Consider the following 21,717-nt stretch of genomic DNA (forward strand, 5'->3'; position numbering starts at 1 on the left):
ACCTGATTGACCCTCCCTCTTCTACAGCGGGGTCACATGCCCTGCCTGGAGAATCACAGCCACAACCTAAATTTGGGGTTCACACAGCACTACTAGTGAATCATTAAGGTTGAGAAAGTATTTAGGACAGATGCTACATCTTCCCATTTTTCTCCATCCACTACTGGTTTTAGCTTCCAAGACAACATGAAAATACTTGAATGTGTAGGCTCATTGTTCTACATCAACTTTTTAATTAACAAGATTCAAGCTGCTCATCATGCAGTGCCTCAGGCTACAGAGGTTCCTCCCTTAGATCCTAAACACCACCAGGATTTGCTGGAAGTCAGTCTTCCCCAGGAGATTGTTATGTTCCAATCTACTGCGAACATCATTCCATAAGGAATAAAAGAGGGTAAGTATAAAGCATTACCTAGATATTCAAATTCAAGTTTTAGAATTTGAAACACATGAAGATTTATTATCCTCGATAAATTTAGAATTGTTTGTTAATGAACAAGTTCTTTTCCCAATATTACATTGTAAGGATGGTCATTGCAGTTATGTCAGATTTCTGTCTTTAAAATGTCTCACAATTGTCACACCTGTCAATTTTCTGTCATGTTCAACAGGCTTAATGGACTTTAAGGCCATATTCATAAGCAGCATTTGAATTGCATATCGAAATTTGATTCAAGCTCAGACAAAAACGCTTGCAATCGGTAACAATGAACAATTTGTTTTGCCATTAAACTTTGTAAAATATAACAAGCCTTTAGGTCCAATCGTAAACGCTCTTGGGAGAAACTCTACCTTGCTAAGCTTGAATTGTGTTTCAAGAAAAAAAAATTCTATAATTTTTTTAATGCAAGAATAGTATTGTAGACTCTGTAGTAGCACCTAGCATCACCAATTTTAATGAATACATTTGTGTGTTTTTAGCCTGTGGCAAAAGTGGGGAGGAGATTCTCCCAACTATATATGCATGTACATGGAAACGCTTGTCACCGTCACTCTTGGCATTTAAACTATACAAATCACTTTCTGCTTGTTTCCCATCACAAGCATTTTTGGTGTACACACCATTATGATTATACCAGGCAATTTTCCAAAATTTTAGAAAATTTTGTTATTTTCATAGGTTATACAATACATTTTCAGCTTGCATGATGCATTTTGAGAGCCTCTAAAGTACCAAATCCCCATCTTGGATACTAAATAGCCTACATAATTTTTTAAAGGTGTATTGTGAGAATTTTGCTCCCATGGTTGTGTTATAGAAGTTGTTTTTTAGAAAATGCACTGTGATAACACTGTCAACAATGCAATTTTTTACATTTTTTTACTAGGGGTAATGAAAACATTGCATCATAGTTTGCTAACTATATTAACCCCTTCAATCATACTTCAAAAATCCATAACTTTTTATTTTTCTGTGTACAGGGCTGTGTGAGGGTGTAAAATATTGGGGCACATTTACTATTTACTAGGTGAAAACTGCTTGCCCAGGTATTTAAGGAGTGCACCAGATTTGTGTCACACTCAACCGTTTTGTGGCGCAGCTGCACTATTCTTCACTTGACACAAATTTTGTTCTGGTGCTTAGTCTGACCGTGCACCAAATTTATGCAAAGTCTGACAGAAATGTGTTGCACGCCCTATGTTAAAGGTGCACCAAAAAAAAGTGATGTACTCTGTCAGGGCAGTGCAGGGGTCGCCAGATTCATGAAGAATGTGTGGCAGAAATCCTGAATCTGGCGCCGCCTGCGCACTAAACAGGCAAACTGCACATAGTATAGTTTGCACTGTTCTTAGTAAATGTGCCCCATTGTACTTCTTAGTGAGGATATTTGAATATTTCATGCCATGTACTTTCAAGAAGCAGAAATGAGGTGAAATGAGGCAAATGAGGTGAATTTGATAAAAACCCGTATTTGCAACATTTTCCTGTGAGCTCTGTTTTTAGTGCTTTCACTGTGCGCTCCAAATGACACTTTTACTTTAGTCTTTGGGACGGCTCCACGTCAAAGAGAAGCAGGGACATCGGGCAGCACTGACGTGTGCCCTTTTTAAGTTCAGAGGAGTTGAGAGAAAGTCAGTGGTGTGTATGCGTGCCGTCGGTGAGTTATATAGGTTCCTTAGGAATGTGTAAAACTTTCCTGTGATACCAAATTTCTCTAGAACCAACCATATTCAAGGACATCAGATATTATCAAAGGCTTTTTCGACATGTAATGCCACCAAAACTGTGTGTTCTCCTGGTTGCGGGCAGGTCTGCACCCTGTCTAAGACCATCAGGACTTTCCTAATGTTGGTTACTGCTGCCCTCTCTTTTATGAGCCCCACTTGGATTATCCACACCAACATTGGTATATATTGCAAGAGTATATCTGCCAAGATTTTGGAAAATAATTTTATATCTTGGTCTATCAGGGATATTGGGTGGCATGACCCCGGTTTAATGGGTCCTTTCCCTCTTTGGGTAAAAGTTTTATGTACGCTGTCTTACAGTGTATGGGAAGAGTCTCCCCACGTAGTAGGTTATTAACCCCTTAACGCTCTGCACCGTAGCTCTATGGGAGGTGCAGGGAATTTATGAAGAGGGCTCACGGGCTGAGTCCTCTTCATACAAAGGTGGGGGTTGTTGCATATTGCAGCAAACCCCCACCGCTATTAAGCCTTCCATTTAAAAGACGGCGGTGCGTGGGCACCGCCGTCTGTATTCCGATAGCTGCTCCCCAAAACATCATCGGGGGGCGGCGATCAGTTGCCATGGTAGCCTTGGGTCTTTGTTTGACCCAAGGCTGAATGGCTTCTGCAGATTCGTTACAATGAGCCGGTGGCTCATTGTAAGAATAACATGCAATAATGCCATATATTGCAATACAGAAGTATTGCAGTATATGGTAGGAACGATGTACCCTAGATGGTCTAAGAAATAGTGAAAGAAAAAAAAAGTTAAAAAAAAAAAAATTAATAAAATATAAAATAATTCAAATCACCCCCCTTTCCCTAGAACTGATATAAAATGTAATAAACAGTAAATATCACAGACACATTAGGTATCGCCGCGTCCCAAAATGCCCGATCTATCAAAATATAGAAACGGTTACGGCCGGCGGTGATGGCGCACAAATGTCTGAAATGCAACTTTTACACCTTTTTATATCACATAAAAAGTGGAATAAAAAGTGATCAAAATGTTGCACAGACATCGAAATGGTAGCAATGAAAACGTCGGCTCATTTCGCAAAAAATTACACCTCACACAGCTCCGTGCGCCAAAGTATGTAAAAGTTATTAGCGTCAGAAGATGGCAAAAAAATTATTTTTGCTTTTTTGTACACATTTGTTTAATTTTTGAAAATGTATTAAAACGCAATAAAACCTGTATAAAGTTGGTATCAATGTGATCGTACCGAACCAAAAAATAAAGTAGACGTGTTATTTGGAGCGCACAGTCAAAGTCAGCATTTATTGGGTTTGAGTAATTGTCGGAAGTCTAACGTAAGCTTTGCCCAGATTTATTTCCATAACCATGAAGCTCAGTTTCAAAGGATTGATGGTAGATTTCCTTGCCAATAACTTTTTTAAAACTTAGGAGTACGGAGCTGGAGAGGGTGTCAATTTTTGCAAGATGAGCTTATGTTTTCATAGCTACCATATCAATCAGGCATTTTGGGATGCAGGGATACCTATCATGTTTATAATTTTATTTGTTTATATATTTTTTTTATTTCGGATCTAGGGAAAGGGGGGTGATATACGGTTCAAAGATTTTTTAATGAAGAATGCAATTGACATGAGAAAGAGACGGTAGATGTAACTGACATTGAAAGCAGTCATATTACAGCAAAAAGTATTTCCTTTTTGGAAATAATGCTCTAAAAATTTTGATCAAGCACAAGTATGATTATGAGAAGGGACGGTGTTATCACCATCCCATATCAGAAGGCTAGTACTGTAAACCATACATTATAGTCGGGGGCCTGGCACAGACTTTGCACTTGGGCCCATCAGCTTCAAGTTACACCACTGATCATGAGTAACGACTGTGTATGGAAACACATTTATCTGTTGTCATTGTTCATGTCACACATTTATTCTTTGATAGTGTACATGCATCCTGGAAGGCACTACACTTCTCATTTTTTGAACATATGTACAATGGTATGACCCATGAAAAGTTTCAGAATAAAGAGAGGGGCACCTATGGGTATCCAAAGCTTAAAGGAGTTGTCCACTTTCAGCAAATAATTGATATGGTTTGTGTAATGAAAAGTTATACAATTTTCCATTATACTTTCTGTATCAATACCTAATGGTTTTCTAGATCTCTGCTTGCTGTTAAAAAACAGGAAGCTTTATTGTTTACTTCCAGTGGATATCAATCTGTCCATGGTGATGTGATGTCACACAATTGCACGGCTCGTTATAACACAAAGCTCTGATTTCTCTGTGATAATAAAGGCTTGTGCACCTGTTTGACCATGGATAGATTTCTATCCCTGGGAGGTAAGCATAGAAGCTTTTTATTGCATGACATCAAGCAGAGATCTTCAAAACCATAAGGAATTGACACAGAAAGCATATTGGAAATTTGTATAACTTTTCATTACACAAACGATATCAATTATTTGTTGAAAGTTGTAAACCCCTTTAATGCCACCTGCAAGAGCCAGCGGTCAACCAGGCATTTAAAGCTGTGGAGGATCTGAACATGATCCAGAGTGACCACTAGTATAAAAAACTCATACACCCCATTGTCAATTGCCTGAAACAAATGCTGTAGCAGGCGTAAACAAAAACTCCGCAGTGGCTGTGAATGGGTGCACAGCGGAGGTGAGTATAAGTGGCTTATTGTTATGCAGCCCCCAAGCCATATATAACATTTTTTTTTTTTAATTCCTGACAACTCTTTTAAATTATTAAATTATGAAATTTTTTTCTTGCTGTATTTTTATAACTCCAATGCTACTGTATTGCCTTATTTGGGGATTTTGTAGTAGATCTTTATCAGTCGGTCTCTGACAGACCATTACAGATCTTGGTTAGAGACAGGCCGTTGAATCCCACACAGGCTCCCAGCTGTCATTTTAAAGGATCATCACCCCCCCCCCCCCTGATAAAATTACAGGGAGCCACAATCCGATCCAGGATGGCACTGTGCAACTTCTTATTATTCTTCTTTTATTTTGTTCTTTCACTGTTAACCCCTTATACTCAGCACGTAATTGTGTTTTTCCACATGGAGTCAGTAAATTACAATGGGTATGGCACCCACTCAACTTGGGAACTGATGCCATAGAATGTCAAAGTATTGCATGATTTGGGAAGTCACCCGCTGCCAAGCAGTACTATAATATGCCTCCTCTGGATAGGGTTAATAACTAGTGGGTGGTTCAAAACTCGGTTATTTTTTTTTTTTTTGTACCAGTGAGATAAAGTAGCTGTGGATCCTACACCAAAATAAGGTACAATGGGCAGATTTACTCCTGTTCTATTTAGGCTTCACAAATGGTAGCTCAAAATAACAATCAAAAACTGATGAACTGAGGTGTGAACAGGCCCCTATGTACTACAGTGGCTATTACATGGAAAAGCATATGAGCAGAGTATCTGTTTAGCACATACAAGCAGTTAGTATTTACAGTGCTTAGTTTTATATTTTCATGTCACTTCCATAGTATACATGAGGAAAACTAAAATCATTGCTGCACCCAGAATCTGTGCATCTTACTTTCCACCGGGCTTCTGCCTCCTCCCACCTCATCCTGTTCGCTATATTCAGTAGACGAAAAGTTTCGTGGTGTGCAGCGAGAAATGCCACATCATCAGCAGTCCATAAAATAGCTCAACATTTACATCACAAGGTACAATAACCCCAAGTACAGGTGAGGAATTTATTCATTTGGATTTAACTCTAGGTAGTTCTATTTATAGAATATAGATATGCATAGATGAAATAGCACAAAAAACAAGTACATTTTAAAAAGTAACAAGTAAATAGTAAAAAAAAAGAGTACATTTTTCAAACACTTTATATTGGTTGCAATAGATTTAGGGTTTCTGTATATAGGCTTAATATGCAGCAGTTGTTCTGCAGATATTTATCTCTCATACACATGAAAGTTGTTTTCTTCAGCCTTTTTTGCAGATGGCACACTGACATCCTAATTTTATAGGGGTTCATGTACACGACTTAGTTTTTTATGGTTGTAGAAAACTCAAGGCAGGTCTTCTTCCTGCCAGTTTTTGTGGTTCAGATAATCCCATAGAAAGAGAGAAGATATTGTGACAAGCCATCGACACAATGGGGCTCATTTACTTACCCGGTACTGTCGCGATCCCGCAGTGCGTTCTATGAGGAGGTGTCACTGCTGCGCCGAGGTCCACCGGAGTTCATCATCTTCTCCCCGGTGCATGTCGCGTGAAAGCCGGCGCCGTTGCCGAAATACGATCGCGTGCGCCGAAATCCCAGCGGAATTTGGCGCAAAACGGAAAAAGTCGGGAAACCCTACGAAAGTGCGGCCGCAGAGCCCTTGGTAAATGAGCCCCAATTTGTTGTGCTTTCTTCTATTAAGCACATACGTGTCTTTCTATTGCAGTTTGTTTATATTGTATCCAAAAATACAATAAAACAAGTTTCAACATTGCAGGATGATAGGCTAAACTGGAGAGACCTATTTCTTGTTTCAGGTATAAGTTAGGAGCAATAAATTTACATTACAGTGAACACGTTTTCTAAATGTAACAGTACCTACCTACATTATATACTTCTTGGCAGCTTTACATTGATAACAGTATACACTACAACCATAATATGGTAAATTAGCAGTAGCCCATTGCAACAGTAAAGGATACTTGCTCCAGTGCAAGACAGTGGGACTCATCAATGGGGCTGGTTTTAGACAAAGGAGGCCATGGGCAAAACTAAAATAAAACTATTTTATGAACAGTCACATTCAGTAAGAGGCTCCTTTAGTCCTGTACAATAATAACACTTTGTAGTTTACAAACTGTATCATGGCAATCTGTAATATGGGAAAGTAGATAGATGGTAGCTAGATACATGATAGAAGATAAATAGATATGAAAGATATAAGATCGATTGATGGATAGATAGGCAGATAGATGATATATATAGATATTAGAGATGGATACAAAAGAGATAGAAGATTGATTGATTGATAGATAGATGAATAGACAATAGATATAGATAGGTAGCTAGATAGAAGATGTATAGATAATATAGATATATATATATATAGTTAGACAAAAAGCTACTCAGAAGAAAGTCCAAGTGGCACAGACCTCGTTTGAAAAAAGTGGGTGCAGTCGTCCTAGGACTGGGCCACGAGTCCTCAAGTTAAAGTATAAAGAAAGCGGGCAGCACTCCAACATAGATAAAAATACAAGGTGTCTTTTATTCCATGATGAGTAACAGTAACAGCTGACTGTTACTGGGTGTCTTTTATTCCATGATGAGTAACAGTAACAGCTGTTACTGTTACTCATCATGGAATAAAAGACACCTTGTATTTTTATCTACGTTGGAGTGCTGCCCGCTTTCTTTATACAGGTGGTCCCTACTTAAGAACACCTGACTTACAGACGACCCCTAGTTACAAACGGACCTCTGGATGTTGGTAATTTACTGTACTTTAGTCTTAGTCTGCAATAAACAGCAATAACAGTCATCAGAGGTGTCTGCAATGAAGCTATATTGTTAATCCTGGTTCTTATGACAACCCAACATTTTTAAAATACAATTGTCACAGAGACCAAAAAAATTGGGGTTGGGGTTACAATTATAAAATATACAGTTCCAACTTACATACAAATTCAACTTAAGAACAAACCTACAGACCCTATCTTGTAAGTAACCCGGGGACTGCCTGTACTTAGACAAAAAGCTAGATACATAAATGGCTAGACAGATACATAGATAGGAAATAGATAAATTATAGAGATATATAAAAGCAGATATATTATAGATATATAGACAGGAGATGGATGATAAGCATCTTCACCCAGGAATTCAACCAAAAATTTAAAAGAGCATTATTATTGCTCTTTAAGGGGTATTAAAAGAGCAATACATCCTCTGTCAACAAAAGTCCACAGGCAGGGAACCTCTTTAGGACAGGAGGCCCTGGGAAAATACCCAGTTTGCCGTCCCCTAACGCCGGCCCTGAGGCCCATACAGGACGATGTTCTTTTCTGTAAGAGAGAGGCAAAACTATTATTTACTTTCCAGACTGTTTTGTACTGTACATGATGAATAGATCACAGCAACCTCTGTAGAGGTGTAGAAGGTCTAGCCCCCAGAACAAGTCAAGGTATTTGCTTACAACTGTTGTACGTTACCCAGAAGAATAACAGAGGACAAGGGAAACGCGACATATGACATACCCCTGACAAAGCAAGGCGAAATGTTGTGTGGTGTCCACCCATTGGTCTGTATATACCTGGGTATTTATTGTGTCCCTTGTGCTCTGTTATTCCACTAGGTAATAACAGAGGACAGGTTTTCTTTAATTTCCTATAATTACAGGTCCAGGGCTTATAGGTGGAACTACATTCTCTGTTTCTGCCTGCCACATCTGACTGTCTCCCAGTGTCAGCCTCAGATCTGATGCAGACGGCAGGAGAAAGACCTTGAGACTATGATGACACCGTACAGGTATGATAAACACAGTGATGTTACAGTACACAGATCACAATGCTCACAGTCCTGCCATATTACAAACACTGATGTCACAATACAGGGATAATAAAGAGAGTGATGTCATAGCAGATGAATATTGCACACATGAATTCAAAGAATAGCACACTGATCAACTGTTACTGAACCGGCGAGTCCTGTCCAGCTATTTTCTAGGCTGCACCTATGATGGAATGTCACTGCTACATCCCTATTAAACACCTCAGACCAAAAATGCCTTCTTTCGAACAAGAACCCCAACTCAGACCACCAATATCTTAACAAACCCTAGAAACTTTGAGGGCAGGTGAAGATCTGTATGTCCAGCTAAGAACTGTCACGGGTGCTCGTGCGACCCACATTGACCTCCAGTTGTGACCCCGAACCTGTCCCGACCTTGCTCCTCCGCTACCAGCTCTGACCTCCTGTTCCTTCTCTGACCCTGAACCTTTGCTGCCCGTCTTGACTTCCTGCCTATTCCCGACCACGAGATTGCCTGCTGACTTTGTAACTCGACCTTGGCTGCCACCGCGGACAAGTCGCGCCTGTGGAACGACCTGGTGGCACCGCGCCACAGCAAGTCCAACCTGCTTTTTGACGGCTCTGGTGAAAACTGGGTACCACATAGATTCCGGTCCCAGGCTTGTGTCATTGTCTGCTCTGGTCCAGGGGGTTCATTACCCCAGAAGCCTGACAAAAACTATATATTTTACTTTATATATGTGTTCTTATTGCTTTTTTATATAGAGAGAGATCTAAATTATTGAATTTTATTGCAGGATACAGCTGCCTTACTGATCATGTGGCTCCTTCTGCTGGTGGTATTCCTGCTGCTGTTCTTGTATAGATGGTACAGACAAAGTATGATCCTGGATAATATCACAGGGAAATATGTTTTTATCACCGGATGTGACACTGGATTTGGAAATTTGCTGGCAAAGCAACTAGACAAACGTGGAATGAAGGTCCTGGCTGCTTGTCTGACCGAAGATGGGGCAGAGAACCTAAAGAAAGAGACCTCTAGTAGACTGCAAACCATCATACTGGATGTTACCGACAGCAAAAGTGTCAGCTCTGCTGCTGAAAGAGTGTCAAAAATAGTTGGGAATGAAGGTAATTATTTGTTTTTCCTTATTTACTTGATAGTTTGCATACTTTTAGCATTTTGAGGACATTAGTTAAATATGGTATGATGATCTTACAATGATTATTTAGGATTTTTTTTTAACAAAAGGGTTTTCCTTTACCATTGTCAATATTTTCCTCGTATTGTAAATATAAAGTGACATGGTGACATTTCTTGTAGGTTTTGGGTTCTGTTAGCATATTATATTGAAGTGGTTTAATAAGAAATTGAAGGCCTTCATTCAATTTGAGGTGAACAAATTTAAGGTGTTCGGGGAATGCAATTGTAGAACTGAAGACCTAATGCGCCTCTACTAAAATGTTTTTATTAACTAGTTTACCGCCTCTATTTTTTCTTCATCACAGGGCTCTGGGGTTTGGTTAATAATGCCGGGTGCATAAATGCCTTTACTCCCAATGAATGGCAAAAAAAGGAAGATTTTGTAAAAGTCATAAATGTGAATTTGATTGGTATGATAGACGTGACCCTACATCTACTGCCTCTTGTAAGGAAAGCTCAAGGACGTATCGTCAACGTATCTAGTGCTTTGGGAAGATTGGCTATAGTTGGTGGGGCATATTGCATGTCGAAGTATGGCGTGGAGGCTTTCTCTGATACTTTAAGGTGAGTTTGTGTAAGACTTGGAGCACATGAACATCAATAAAAATTTATTGTCATAGGATTTTCTATCCTGTTACTTTTTTGTTAGATGTTTGCCAGGTCTGTGATCCCTATTAAAGACATGGCAAATAAGGGAAGCAGTATATTAATCCCTTGCTGGCAATGCCAGTTTTTACCTTCCCGAACGTGCCCTATTTTTAGAATCTGACATTTTGTCATAACTTTGAAGTGTGTTTGTCACGGGTGCTCCCGCGATCCCTGTCTCGGATCGCGGGCGCATCCGTGCTCCTCCGTGTGCCCCCCCTGCTGCCCGGTCTCACTTACCTCTCTCGGCTCCTGCTCTTCCCCGGACTGCCGTGCGCGCGTGTCCCCGCCTCCTAGGGCACGCGCTCGGCTCCTGCCGAAAATTTAAACGGCCAGCGCACCGCTAATTGGTGCACTGGCTGAACACCTCACCTTTAAGAATCCTGCCTCTTCCTGTGTTCCCTGCCAGATCTTTGTGCCTCACAGCCTAAGAGAAAGCTTCCTGGTGATTATTCCTGCGTTCCTGTGTATTCCTGCGTTCCTGTGTGTCTCCGCTCCCGAGTCCTGTGCAGCCGTGTTACCCGAGTTCCTCCGTGTTGCTGTTGTCCGTGTGCCTGTGTTCCCGTTCCCACCTGCCTGGACCTCCCGTTGCTGACCCCGGATTTGGACTTGACCTCACATACGAGACTGTCTTCTGCTGCCACCGTGGACGGATCGCGCCTGGGAGCGACCTGGTGGTATCCAGGTCCCAGGTGTCGGCTACTTCCATCTCCCGCGGTGGTCCAGAGGATCCACTGATCCTGACAGTGTTAACATATGCAGATGGTTTTGAGACTGATTTCTCATCACACATGGCACTTCATGGTACTTAAAATAATTTGTTGATATGGTTTCCATTTAGTTTGGGGAAAAAAAAGGAAATTTGGCTAAAAAATTTTCCATTTTCAAAGTTCAAAATTGTCTACTTTAGAGTCAGACATAAAGTTAGGGCCTGAAATATTTGTACAGTGACATAAGTTTTGTTATTTTAGCTGTTTACAAAAACATGTTTAGAAATACAATTATATATATATAATATGGGCTGAAAGTGCACACTCCCAGCTGCAATATGAGAGATTCCACATCCAAATCGGAGAATCATAGCTCTGTAATGCATAGCCTCCTCTTTTTCAAGGGACCAAAAGTAACTGGACAATGGACTCTAAGGGCTGCAATTAACTCTGAAGGCGTCTCCCTCATTAACCTGCAATCAATGAAGTAGTTAAAAGGTCTGGGGTTGATTCCAGGTGTGTGGTTTTGCATTTGGAATCTGTTGCTGTGACCAGACAACATGCGGTCAAAGGAACTCTCAACTGAGGTGAAGCAAAACATCCTGAGGCTGAAAAAAAAGAAAAAATCCATCAGAGAGATAGCAGACATGCTTGGAGTAGCAAAATCAGCAGTCGGGTACATTCTGAGAAAAAAGGAATTGACTGGTGAGGTGGGAACTCAAAAAGGCCTGGGCGTCCACGGATGACAACAGTGGTGGATGATCGCCGCATACTTTCTTTGGTGAAGAAGAACCCGTTCACAACATCAACTGAAGTCCAGAACACTCTCAGTGAAGTAGGTGTATCTGTCTCTAAGTCAACAGTAAAGAGAAGACTCCATGAAAGTAAATACAAAGGGTTCACATCTAGATGCAAACCATTCATCAATTCCAAAAATAGACAGGCCAGAGTTAAATTTGCCGAAAAACACCTCAAGAAGCCAGCTCAGTTCTGGAAAAGTATTCTATGGACAGATGAGACAAAGATCAACCTGTACCAGAATGATTGAAAGAAAAAAGTTTGGAGAAGAAAGGGAAGGGCACATGATCCAAGGCACACCACATCCTCTGTAAAACCTGGTGGAGGCAACGTGATGGCATGGGCATGCATGGCTTTCAATGGCACTGGGTCACTTGTGTTTATTGATGACATAACAGCAGACAAGAGTAGCCGGATGAATTCTGAAGTGTACCGAGATATACTTTCAGCCCAGATTCAGCCAAATGCTGCAAAGTTGATAGGACGGCGCTTCATAGTACAGATGGACAAGCATACAGCCAAAGCTACCCAGGAGTTCATGTGTGCAAAAAAGTGGAACATTCTGCAATGGCCAAGTCAATCACCAAATCTTAACCCAATTGAGCATGCATTTCACTTGCTCAAATCCAGACTTAAGACGGAAAGACCCACAAACAAGCAAGACCAGAAGGCTGCGGCTGTAAAGGCCTGGCAAAGCATTAAGAAGGAGGAAACCCAGCGTTTGGTGATGTCCATGGGTTCCATACTTAAGGCAGTGATTGCCTCCAAAGGATTTGCAACAAAATATTGAAAATAAAAATATTTTGTTTGGGTTATGTTTATTTGTCCAATTACTTTTGAGCTCCTAAAATGTGGAGTGTTTGTAAAGAAATGTCTACAATTCCTACATTTTCTATCAGATATTTTTGTTCAACCCTTCAAATTAAACGTTACAATCTGCACTTGAATTCTGTTGTAGAGGTTTCATTTCAAATCCAATGTGGTGGCATGCAAAGCTCAACTCGCGAAAATTGTGTCACTGTCCAAATATTTCTGTATATACCACAGAAAGGTCATAGAACTAAATTAAAACATAACCTTTAGTCCAAAAAAAGTCTAGAAATCCTGGCAATAGATGATGTTCTCGTATCCATGTTAATTGGTACCTGAGAGGCTGGGAAGACACCCCCAGTGAGAGGCCGTCAGAACCATCCCAGATTATCCCAGAGCCATGACCATCCACAACCACGATGGATCAGCTCCTGCTGTCTCCACGGAGGAGGCCGCACTATGATGGGGGTGAGCCAATTATGATGAGAAGGGTCACAATATGAGGACAGGGGGCCACAATATGAGAGAGGAAAGGGGGCAACAATATCAGAGAGGAAAGGGAGACACAAAATAAGGGTAGGGGGCCACAATATGAGAGAGGACAGGGGGGCACAACAGGGGCGTCGCTAGATCAAAAGATCCGGGGCCCGTGCCCCGGATCTTTTGTCTGGTGCCCCGGATCTCCCTGGGTCAGCAGGACATCAGCCCCGCTGCCCGGGCATCTTCCCCTCTCTCACCACGATCCTTGTCCTCTGGACATAGATCGTGATGAGACAGGCACAGTACACAGCCTACATTGCTTTCCCTGCAGGACCTGTGATGATGTCACAATCACATGACCAGCAGGGGGAAGCAGTGCACGGAGCTGCACGAGTCAGGTGAGAGGGAGAACATAGGGAGATCTACTGTATATGGGCACATTACAGGGGGATCTATATGGGCACATTACAGGGGGATCTATATGGGCACATAACAGGGGGATCTGTATGGGCACATTACAGGGGGATCTGTGTGGGGCACATTACAGGGGGATCTGTGTGTGGGGCACATACAGGGGGATCTGTGTGAGGCACATTACAGGGGAATCTATATGGGCACATTACAGGGGGATCTGTGTGGAGCACATTACAGGGGGATCTGTGTGTGGGGCACATTACAGGGGGATCTGTGTGTGGGGCACATTACAGGGGGATCTGTGTGTGGGGCACATTGCAGGGGGATCTGTGTGTGGGGCACATAACAGGGGGATCTGTGTGGGGCACATTACAGGGGGATCTGTGTGGGGCACATTACAGGGGGATCTGTGTGGGGCACATTACAGGGGGATCTGTGTGGAGCACATTACAGGGGGATCTGTGTGTGGGGCACATTACAGGGGGATCTGTGTGTGGGGCACATTGCAGGGGGATCTGTGTGTGGGGCACATAACAGGGGGATCTGTGTGGGGCACATTACAGGGGGATCTGTGTGGGGCACATTACAGGGGGATCTGTGTGGGGCACATTACAGGGGGATCTTTGTGGAGCACATTACAGTGGGATCTGTGTGGGGCACATTACAGGGGGATCTGTGTGTGGAGCACATTACAGGGGGATCTGTGTGGGGCACATTACAGGGGGATCTGTGTGGGGCACATTACAGGGGGATCTGTGTGGAGCACATTACAGGGGGATCTGTGTGGGGCACATTACAATGGGATCTGTGTGGGGCACATAACAGGGAGGCTGTGTGGATGGACATCACTGGGGACATTACAGGGGGTTCTGTGTGGGGACATTACAGGCGAGCTGTGTGGGGCTCATTACTGGGGGACATTACTGGATGGATGTGTGGGGACATTACGGGGGACTGTGTGGGGGACATTACTGAGGGGATGTGAAGGTGACATTACTTGGGGGGGGGTGTTTGGAAGACATTACTGGAAGACTGTGGAAGACATTACTGGGAGCTGTGTGGGTGACATTACTGGGGGATGAGTGGGTGACATTACTTGGGGGGGTGTGGGGGACATTACTGGGAGGACTGTGTGGGGGACATTACTGGGGGGCTGTGGGGACATTTCTTGGGGCGTGTTCACACGTGGCAGTAGGAAGGGCCTAGGTTTGATCACACATGAGTTTCCAGTGATGGTTATGTGATGGATAAGAGCACCTGGTGTCTTGCATTTGTTTAGATGCAAACCTGTGAGCGCAGCCTTACAGTATTTTGGGAGAGTGTTAGGGGCAGCAGCAGGACAACACTGTCAGAGTGCAGTCACAAGTTGCAGTTACAACTGCATCACAATCAGCTTTGAGGTGCTTTTAGGTGCAGTTTTGTTACTTTAACAAGTGAAAGACATGAACTGAATGGGTGAATTTGAGATTAAAGGGGAAACCTGTTCCACAAATGTCTTTCACTTGATAAAATAATAAAACTGCACCTAAAACCACCTCAAAACTGATTGTGATGTAGTTGTAACTGCAACATGTGAACGCAACTTCGGAGAAACAAGATTTCGGGACAATGAAGGACATAAGATGTCTGTGCGTTGAACTCCACAGGAAGGAGACGTGGTGATGCCGGGCCTAAGGGTGGTAGCACATGTAGCGTTTTGATCCAGGTTTTAGTCCGTTTTTTGAAAACGCATCCTTTTTTGTCCGTTTTTAATTAAAATAATTGGGAAAACCGGGCAAAAACGAATGCGTTTTTAACAGACTGAAAATGCTTGAGAAAAAACGGGTTCAAAACGTCACGTGTGCCACCACCCTAATAGTGAAGTGGACATGTCACCTGCAGTCACTGGATGTAATTAGTAGGGATTTCTCCTGTGGTTTCTTTAGCTGTATATACCCTCAGTAAAGTTGTTATTGGCACAACCAAATGTGAGGGGGTTATGTACAGGAGGGGGCATTACTGAAAGTCTGATACAAATGCATTGGGGCCTGTGCCCCGAATCTTTACCCACCCTAGCAATGCCCCTGGGGCACAATATGAGAAGAGAACGGATGGCCACAATATGAGAGGAGGACAGGGAGCCACAATATAAGGGGGGCACAATATGATGGGAACACAGTGGGCCACAACATAATGGAGGTGGAGGACAGGGGCACAATATGAATATAGGGGAGGGGACAGGAGTACAGAAAGCTTAGGCATTATAAGTTTGGGGAGATAAATAAAACTGGGGGAAGTAAAGGGGGGTACAAATGAAAGAGTGTATTATATGTTGCTGAGTTGCATCATGGGGTGTCATATGGGTCCTTAGGGGTGTGGCCACAGGAAGGGACATTATACTATGGTAAACTTCAGATTTATTATACAGATTGTTGCGGGCACAACAATAGCAAATATGTGGGGGGAGGGTATGTATTTCTGTTTTTTGTATTTTATTGAGTATTTCTATTGGGATGTGCTATTTTAGGGACTTTTAATTATTTTTTATTTATTTTAAAAGGTTTTTTTTAGCACTTTTTACTCTTTTGTACACTTGGACTTAAACAAGCAATGCTCTGATGTGTCTGTGCATGCTGGAGGCATCAGGCAGCCTAGGACGCCATGGAAAAGATTATGCTTGACTGCGGCGTGTAAAGGGTTTACATCCACAGAGTGATCTCCAATCGTGGTGTTATAGTAGGATTTCAGCTGTGATATGCAGCTGACACTCCAGCAAGCATGTGCGCCATTCAGCCAGTTCCCGCAGCACCGTACTATTACGGCGAAATGCGGGAGGGAGTTAACAATAGTTTTTAAAATCGATAACAATATTAAAGATTCTTTTCATCTACAGGAGGGAATTGCGTGATTTTGGAGTGAAAGTCTCAATCATAGAACCAGGTGCTTTCCAAACAATGCTAATCCTCTCAGTCGACTTCTATGCAAATCAGATAAAGCAACTTTGGGAAAATTTGCCCACTAAAGTGAAAGAAAGCTATGGCCAGCAATACTATGAGCAAAGTAAGTAGATGTGTATATTTAATGCTCTGTGTGTCAGGAAAACCTAACAATGAAACAACACAGCTAGCACACCGCAAAATTTTGTGTGCATGAGGCCCAAGAACCATCTGTGGATTAACAGACAACTAAGTACCTGACATGGTGTGGCATGTCCTGTGGATATGGGAAACAACGTAATAAAAATGTTGTAACTTATCTGGAAAATCTACATCCATCTTACAACGTAGGAACATCACTGTGGTGTATACAGTACTTTATTATAATTCAGCAGATGGAGTAAACCAGCACCTCCTGATAAAATGGTCCAAGGCTGGTTTTAATTAGAACTATATATTTGGACTTCTATAGATCATGCTGGATGCACACATATGTGTGCAGTCTGTGGAAAGGGGCTCACATGTTGGTCTGACTGAGCACACTGAACAGCATGTGTCCTTGCATTATACATGAATATAATGCAGGGATTCCCTTTCTGCTGCCACCAGACTATAGCCATAGTGCCCTTAGGCCATTTTATACCCCAATCAGTTACAATGTGATATCCGCAGGAATAACTTAATTTTTCTACATTTGGGATTGAGAACTGATAATTTGAGAAACCTAAATATCTCCAAAGACATACCGTATATACTTGTGTATAATCCGAGATTTTCAGCACAAAAAAATGTGCTTATACACGAGTCGATAAAAAAAATAAACTTATATACTCACCGTCCTGCAGCCCCAATGCTCATTGCGGCTCCTCTTCTTTCTTCGGTCTTCTATAAGAGCCGGAATAGACGCGGCCATGTTATCTTCAGGCCGGCGCATACTATAACATCATCAGCGGCCGCGTCATAGTATGCGCCTTCCGGCAGAGTGCATAGCCGCCTCTCTGCTGGCTGTTGCAGAAGACCAAAGAAAGAAGAGGAGCCATGGGGAAGACAGGAGGGGAGCTGCGCTGGGTATCAAGGCCGCTGGAGGGTGAGTTTATAAGTTTATTTTTTTTAAGTGCTGGGTGGGCTGGCTGTGTACTACTGGGGGCTTGCAGGCTGTATATTATAGGGAGCTGGCTGTATACTACAGGGGGCAGGCTGGCTGTATACTACTGGGGGCTGGCCGGCTGTATACTATAGGGAGCTGGTTTTATACTACAGGGGGCAGGCTGGCTGTACACTACAGGGCGCAGGCTGGCTGTACACTACAGGGGGCAGCCTGGCTGTATATTACAGGGGGCAGGCTGGCTGTACACTACAGGGGGCAGGCTGGCTGTACACTACAGGGGGCAGCCTGGCTATATATTACAGGGGGCAGGCTGGCTGTACACTACAAGGGGCAGGCTGGCTCTGTACTATAGGGGGCAGGCTGCCGTATACTACAGGGGGCTTACTGGCTGTATACTACATGGGGGAGGCTGGCTGTATACTACATGGGGGCAGGCTGGCTGTATACTACTGGGAGCTGGCTGGCTATATACTACTGGGAGCTTGCTGGCTATATACGGGGGGGGGGGGGGGGTTGATCAATGCATTTCCCACCCTCGGTTATACTCTAGTCAATAGGTTTTCCCAGTTTTTGGTGGTAAAATTAGGGGCCTTAGCTTATACTCGAGTATATACAGTAACCATCACTTTTAGGTTGTGTTTTCTGATGCAGTTTTGTGGCAGGTGTGGATCCTTAAACGTGAGGACATATAATAGAGATGCATGAAAACCGCTTCATTTAATTTATCTGCCATATATATATATATACACATTTCTTCAATTACATTTTATTAAAATTGTCCCTGTATGAAGGCAATTTCCTATGAATGTCACCATTTTAACCCGTAGAAACAAGATAGTTATCTTTGGATACAACTGTTAACATTAATGTGGGGTAAATATTAGGGGAGTTTTTTTAATTTGTCTTTGCCAGCATTTTGTTGTAGTTTGCACTAAAAAACTGTCTGCACCCCATTTATAAAGGGTTTTATACAGCTTTCTGGCACTTCTATGGCTAGCTCGACAAAAGGGGCAAGGCCTGTGTAAAGTAAGCCAACTAATAGGAGTTGCAGAGAATGAAATTTGTTCAAATTTCATTTACATAGATTTCTGTTTACATCAATGTGATGTTAACACAATGTAAATGCAATGTAAATGAAAAGTGTGTGAATGTAGGCAAATATTGCGTCAACATAGCATTTACGTAAATGCAGTATAAACACAGCATTCATGTTGATTTTACATAAATGTGGTTTAAATCAACGAAAACTTGACGGGGTACAAGGGCTTTGCGCCAGTTATCTGTAGGATTTTGCACGTTCTTTCTAGTGGAAACTACTTGCACAGGTATTTAAGAAGTGTCCACACCACTATTCTTAATGAATCTGGCACACCAAGCAGTATACATGGGCAGAGCACTTTTAGTGCAGTTTCTCACATTCTTAGTAAATGTGCCCCGATGTGGTACAACCTAACATCAAATTCACATTGGCAGACATTTACTAAAAACAGTGCAAACAATATGCAGTTTGCCTTTGTATAGTGCAGAGGGCACCAGATTCAGGATTTCTGGCACACGTTCTGCATGAATCTGACCCTACCTTGTACTGCTCCAACTTTTTTTGGTGCACCTTTAACATGGAGCGTGCAGCACATTTCTGTCAGACCTTGCATGATAAATATGGCACATGGTCCAACTGCGCACAGGAAACCCCCTTCAGTGCAGTATAGTGCAGCTGCACGTGTCTCAGACACTTCTTAAATACATGTGCAAGCAGTTTTGCACTGAAAAGAATGTGCAAAGTCCACCAGTAAACTGGCGGATGGCTTTAATAAATCTGGGCCAAAGCTTTTACGTGACCACACTTTAAGGGGGATATTTATCATACGCTGGCACTTGTACGCCAGTTTATGATAGCCCGCCGCTGCAAATTCGCTGGCGGTGCACAGAGGTCCTGATAAATATCCCCCTAAATGTCTTGTTCACATGACCAATTTCTGGTGGAGTGTAGTTGGAAAGGGGTCAGTACTCCTCACCCACCTTCATAGGGAGACGTGACATTGTGACTCAGTCACGGTGTGGTGAGACACAGTGGCCAACATTTACTAAAAACAGTGCAAACTGAGGGCCCCAGATATATGAATTGTGGCGCCTGTTGATTCTGGCATTCTAGGCATTGCTCCGATAGAGTGCACCAACTTTTTTTTGGTGCACCTTTAACATGGGGCGAGCCACAAACTTCTGTCAGACTTTGCACAATAAATGTGAATCACGGCCCGACTGTGCATTGGAACACCCTCTTGAGTACAGAATTTTGTGCCACATAAAAGATAGTGCAGCTGCTAAACTAAAGGGTTGTGTGTGACATTTACATTGCATAATTTTCATCACACAAAATTTTCATTGCACAGAAGCCATGATAAAAACCCACAATAGACTTGTATGACTCAAGCCAGAAAAACTTGACTGTTCATAATAAATTAAAAACTTCTTGAAACTTTAACTTATAAAGGTGAGAAAACCAGCTTACCAGGGACATTATGTCCTGGATGGATAGGACCCAGGTTATTTTATTACCCCCTGGTAAAGCGTTAATCCCCTGGGGTATACTGTGGCCTGGGCCAAACTATAACGGGGCTCCATGTTAGAGGGGTATATTCTGGCATGGAGGTATACTCTGGCCTGGGCTACTTTATACCCCTGGGCATACTCTGGCCTAGATGTTAGCGGTTATTTTGGCTTGCTTCATGGTACTTTATTTCTGCACCTCTTGCGCGTGAATTTATGAACCGTTGGCACCACAATATTGGTGTTTTCTGACACTCTCAACTTGTTCTATTTTTGGGTGCAAAATTTTGCCGCTGCTTGTCAATCTTCCAGTTTTCTGGCGCTTCTAATTTTCAAACATGTTTTTTGGCGCAATTTGTGGCACAAAAGGAGAGCTGGGCTAGGGAGTTCTAAACCTTTAAGTCCGTGCACCAATTAATCCAATTCATTGCATGAGCCAGGTACAAAAATCGTCATTGGCAGGAAACAAAGCATAATACACTGTATTTCCTAACAGAACATTTTCATTCCTCTGCTTTTCATTTCTGCAGCTGTGAAGGCCCTACATGCATTATTTGGAACAGCCAGTCCTAAGATTTACAAGGTTACAAACTGTATGGAGCATGCTTTGACTGCTGTCTATCCTTGGACAAGATATTCTCCGGGCTGGGATGCCAAGCTCATCTACCTCCCTGTGTCATACCTCCCTACTGTGTTGTCTGACTATTGGCTGCGCCGCTTTGCACCTAAACCAGCCCACAAAGTAGCATCGACAGAGCAAAGCAGGGCTAAATGTGGCTGATTTCTATTGGTTGTTGACTGAGATGCCCAGTAAAAATACACATTTTTGGAAATGCATTTGTCTAATAAAGTTTATCATGCATTTGTCTTTGGGACTTAATAATGTGATTTAGTTTATCTGCAAGAAGTGTAAAACATAAAAAACCTGTATACAAAGAAAGGAAATCCCAAAGTAACCAAATGGCACAATCCACATAATAAGGCTCATTTACTAAGGGTCCGCGGACCACATTTTCGTGGGGTTTCCCGAAGATTTCCGTTTTGCGCCGCATTTAACGGGATTGTGCCGCACGCGATCGGATTTTGGCGCATCGGCACCAGCTTGCACGCGACACAAATCGGGGGGCGGGCCGTTGGACAACCCGACGGATTCGGACTATGCGTGGGATTTAACATTTCGAATTGTGTCACAAGACACGCACTGGGAAGAAGAAGGTGAACTCCGGACCTCGGCGGGGAAGCGACACATGCAGGAACTTGGGCGCACGAGCTACGTGAATCATCTTCATCTTCGTCGGACCGTCCAAATCGGGGATCGCCACAGGACCGGGTAAGTAAATGTGCCCCAATATATGCAGATCAACGTTGGATCTTAATATAGGCGGTATCGTCCAGTTAAAAAAACCCACTATACTCAC

The 21,717-nt window shown here is 42.6% G+C and overlaps 1 protein-coding gene across 2 annotated transcripts; it reads left to right on the forward strand.

Annotated features, from left to right (window-relative positions):
• The first annotated feature begins 250 nt into the window (after nucleotides 1–250).
• Nucleotides 251–21,149, forward strand: LOC140117832 (retinol dehydrogenase 7-like). Of its 2 annotated transcripts, none has more exons than XM_072134945.1 (5): nucleotides 251–394; nucleotides 9,466–9,799; nucleotides 10,178–10,436; nucleotides 16,602–16,768; nucleotides 20,830–21,149. In XM_072134945.1, the coding sequence occupies exons 2-5, from the start codon at nucleotides 9,487–9,489 to the stop codon at nucleotides 21,078–21,080; spliced, it is 990 nt and encodes a 329-aa protein (XP_071991046.1). In that variant the 5' UTR covers nucleotides 251–394; nucleotides 9,466–9,486; the 3' UTR covers nucleotides 21,081–21,149. The 2 variants fall into 2 exon arrangements, with proteins under 2 accessions (XP_071991046.1, XP_071991047.1); XM_072134946.1 differs by lacking the exon at nucleotides 251–394 and adding an exon at nucleotides 5,781–5,873.
• Nucleotides 21,150–21,717: the final 568 nt, after the last annotated feature.

Source organism: Engystomops pustulosus, chromosome 2, assembly GCF_040894005.1.
Source record: "Engystomops pustulosus chromosome 2, aEngPut4.maternal, whole genome shotgun sequence".
NCBI lineage: Eukaryota > Metazoa > Chordata > Amphibia > Anura > Leptodactylidae > Engystomops > Engystomops pustulosus.

Bases quoted from the DNA above. Each gene is read 5' to 3' on its own strand.
- LOC140117832 (XM_072134945.1), top strand. From the start codon at position 9,487: ATGTGGCTCCTTCTGCTGGTGGTATTCCTGCTGCTGTTCTTGTATAGA. The intron at 10,437-16,601 runs GTGAGTTTGTGT...TTTCATCTACAG, and splicing joins GCTTTCTCTGATACTTTAAG to GAGGGAATTGCGTGATTTTG. The intron at 16,769-20,829 runs GTAAGTAGATGT...TCATTTCTGCAG, and splicing joins CCAGCAATACTATGAGCAAA to CTGTGAAGGCCCTACATGCA.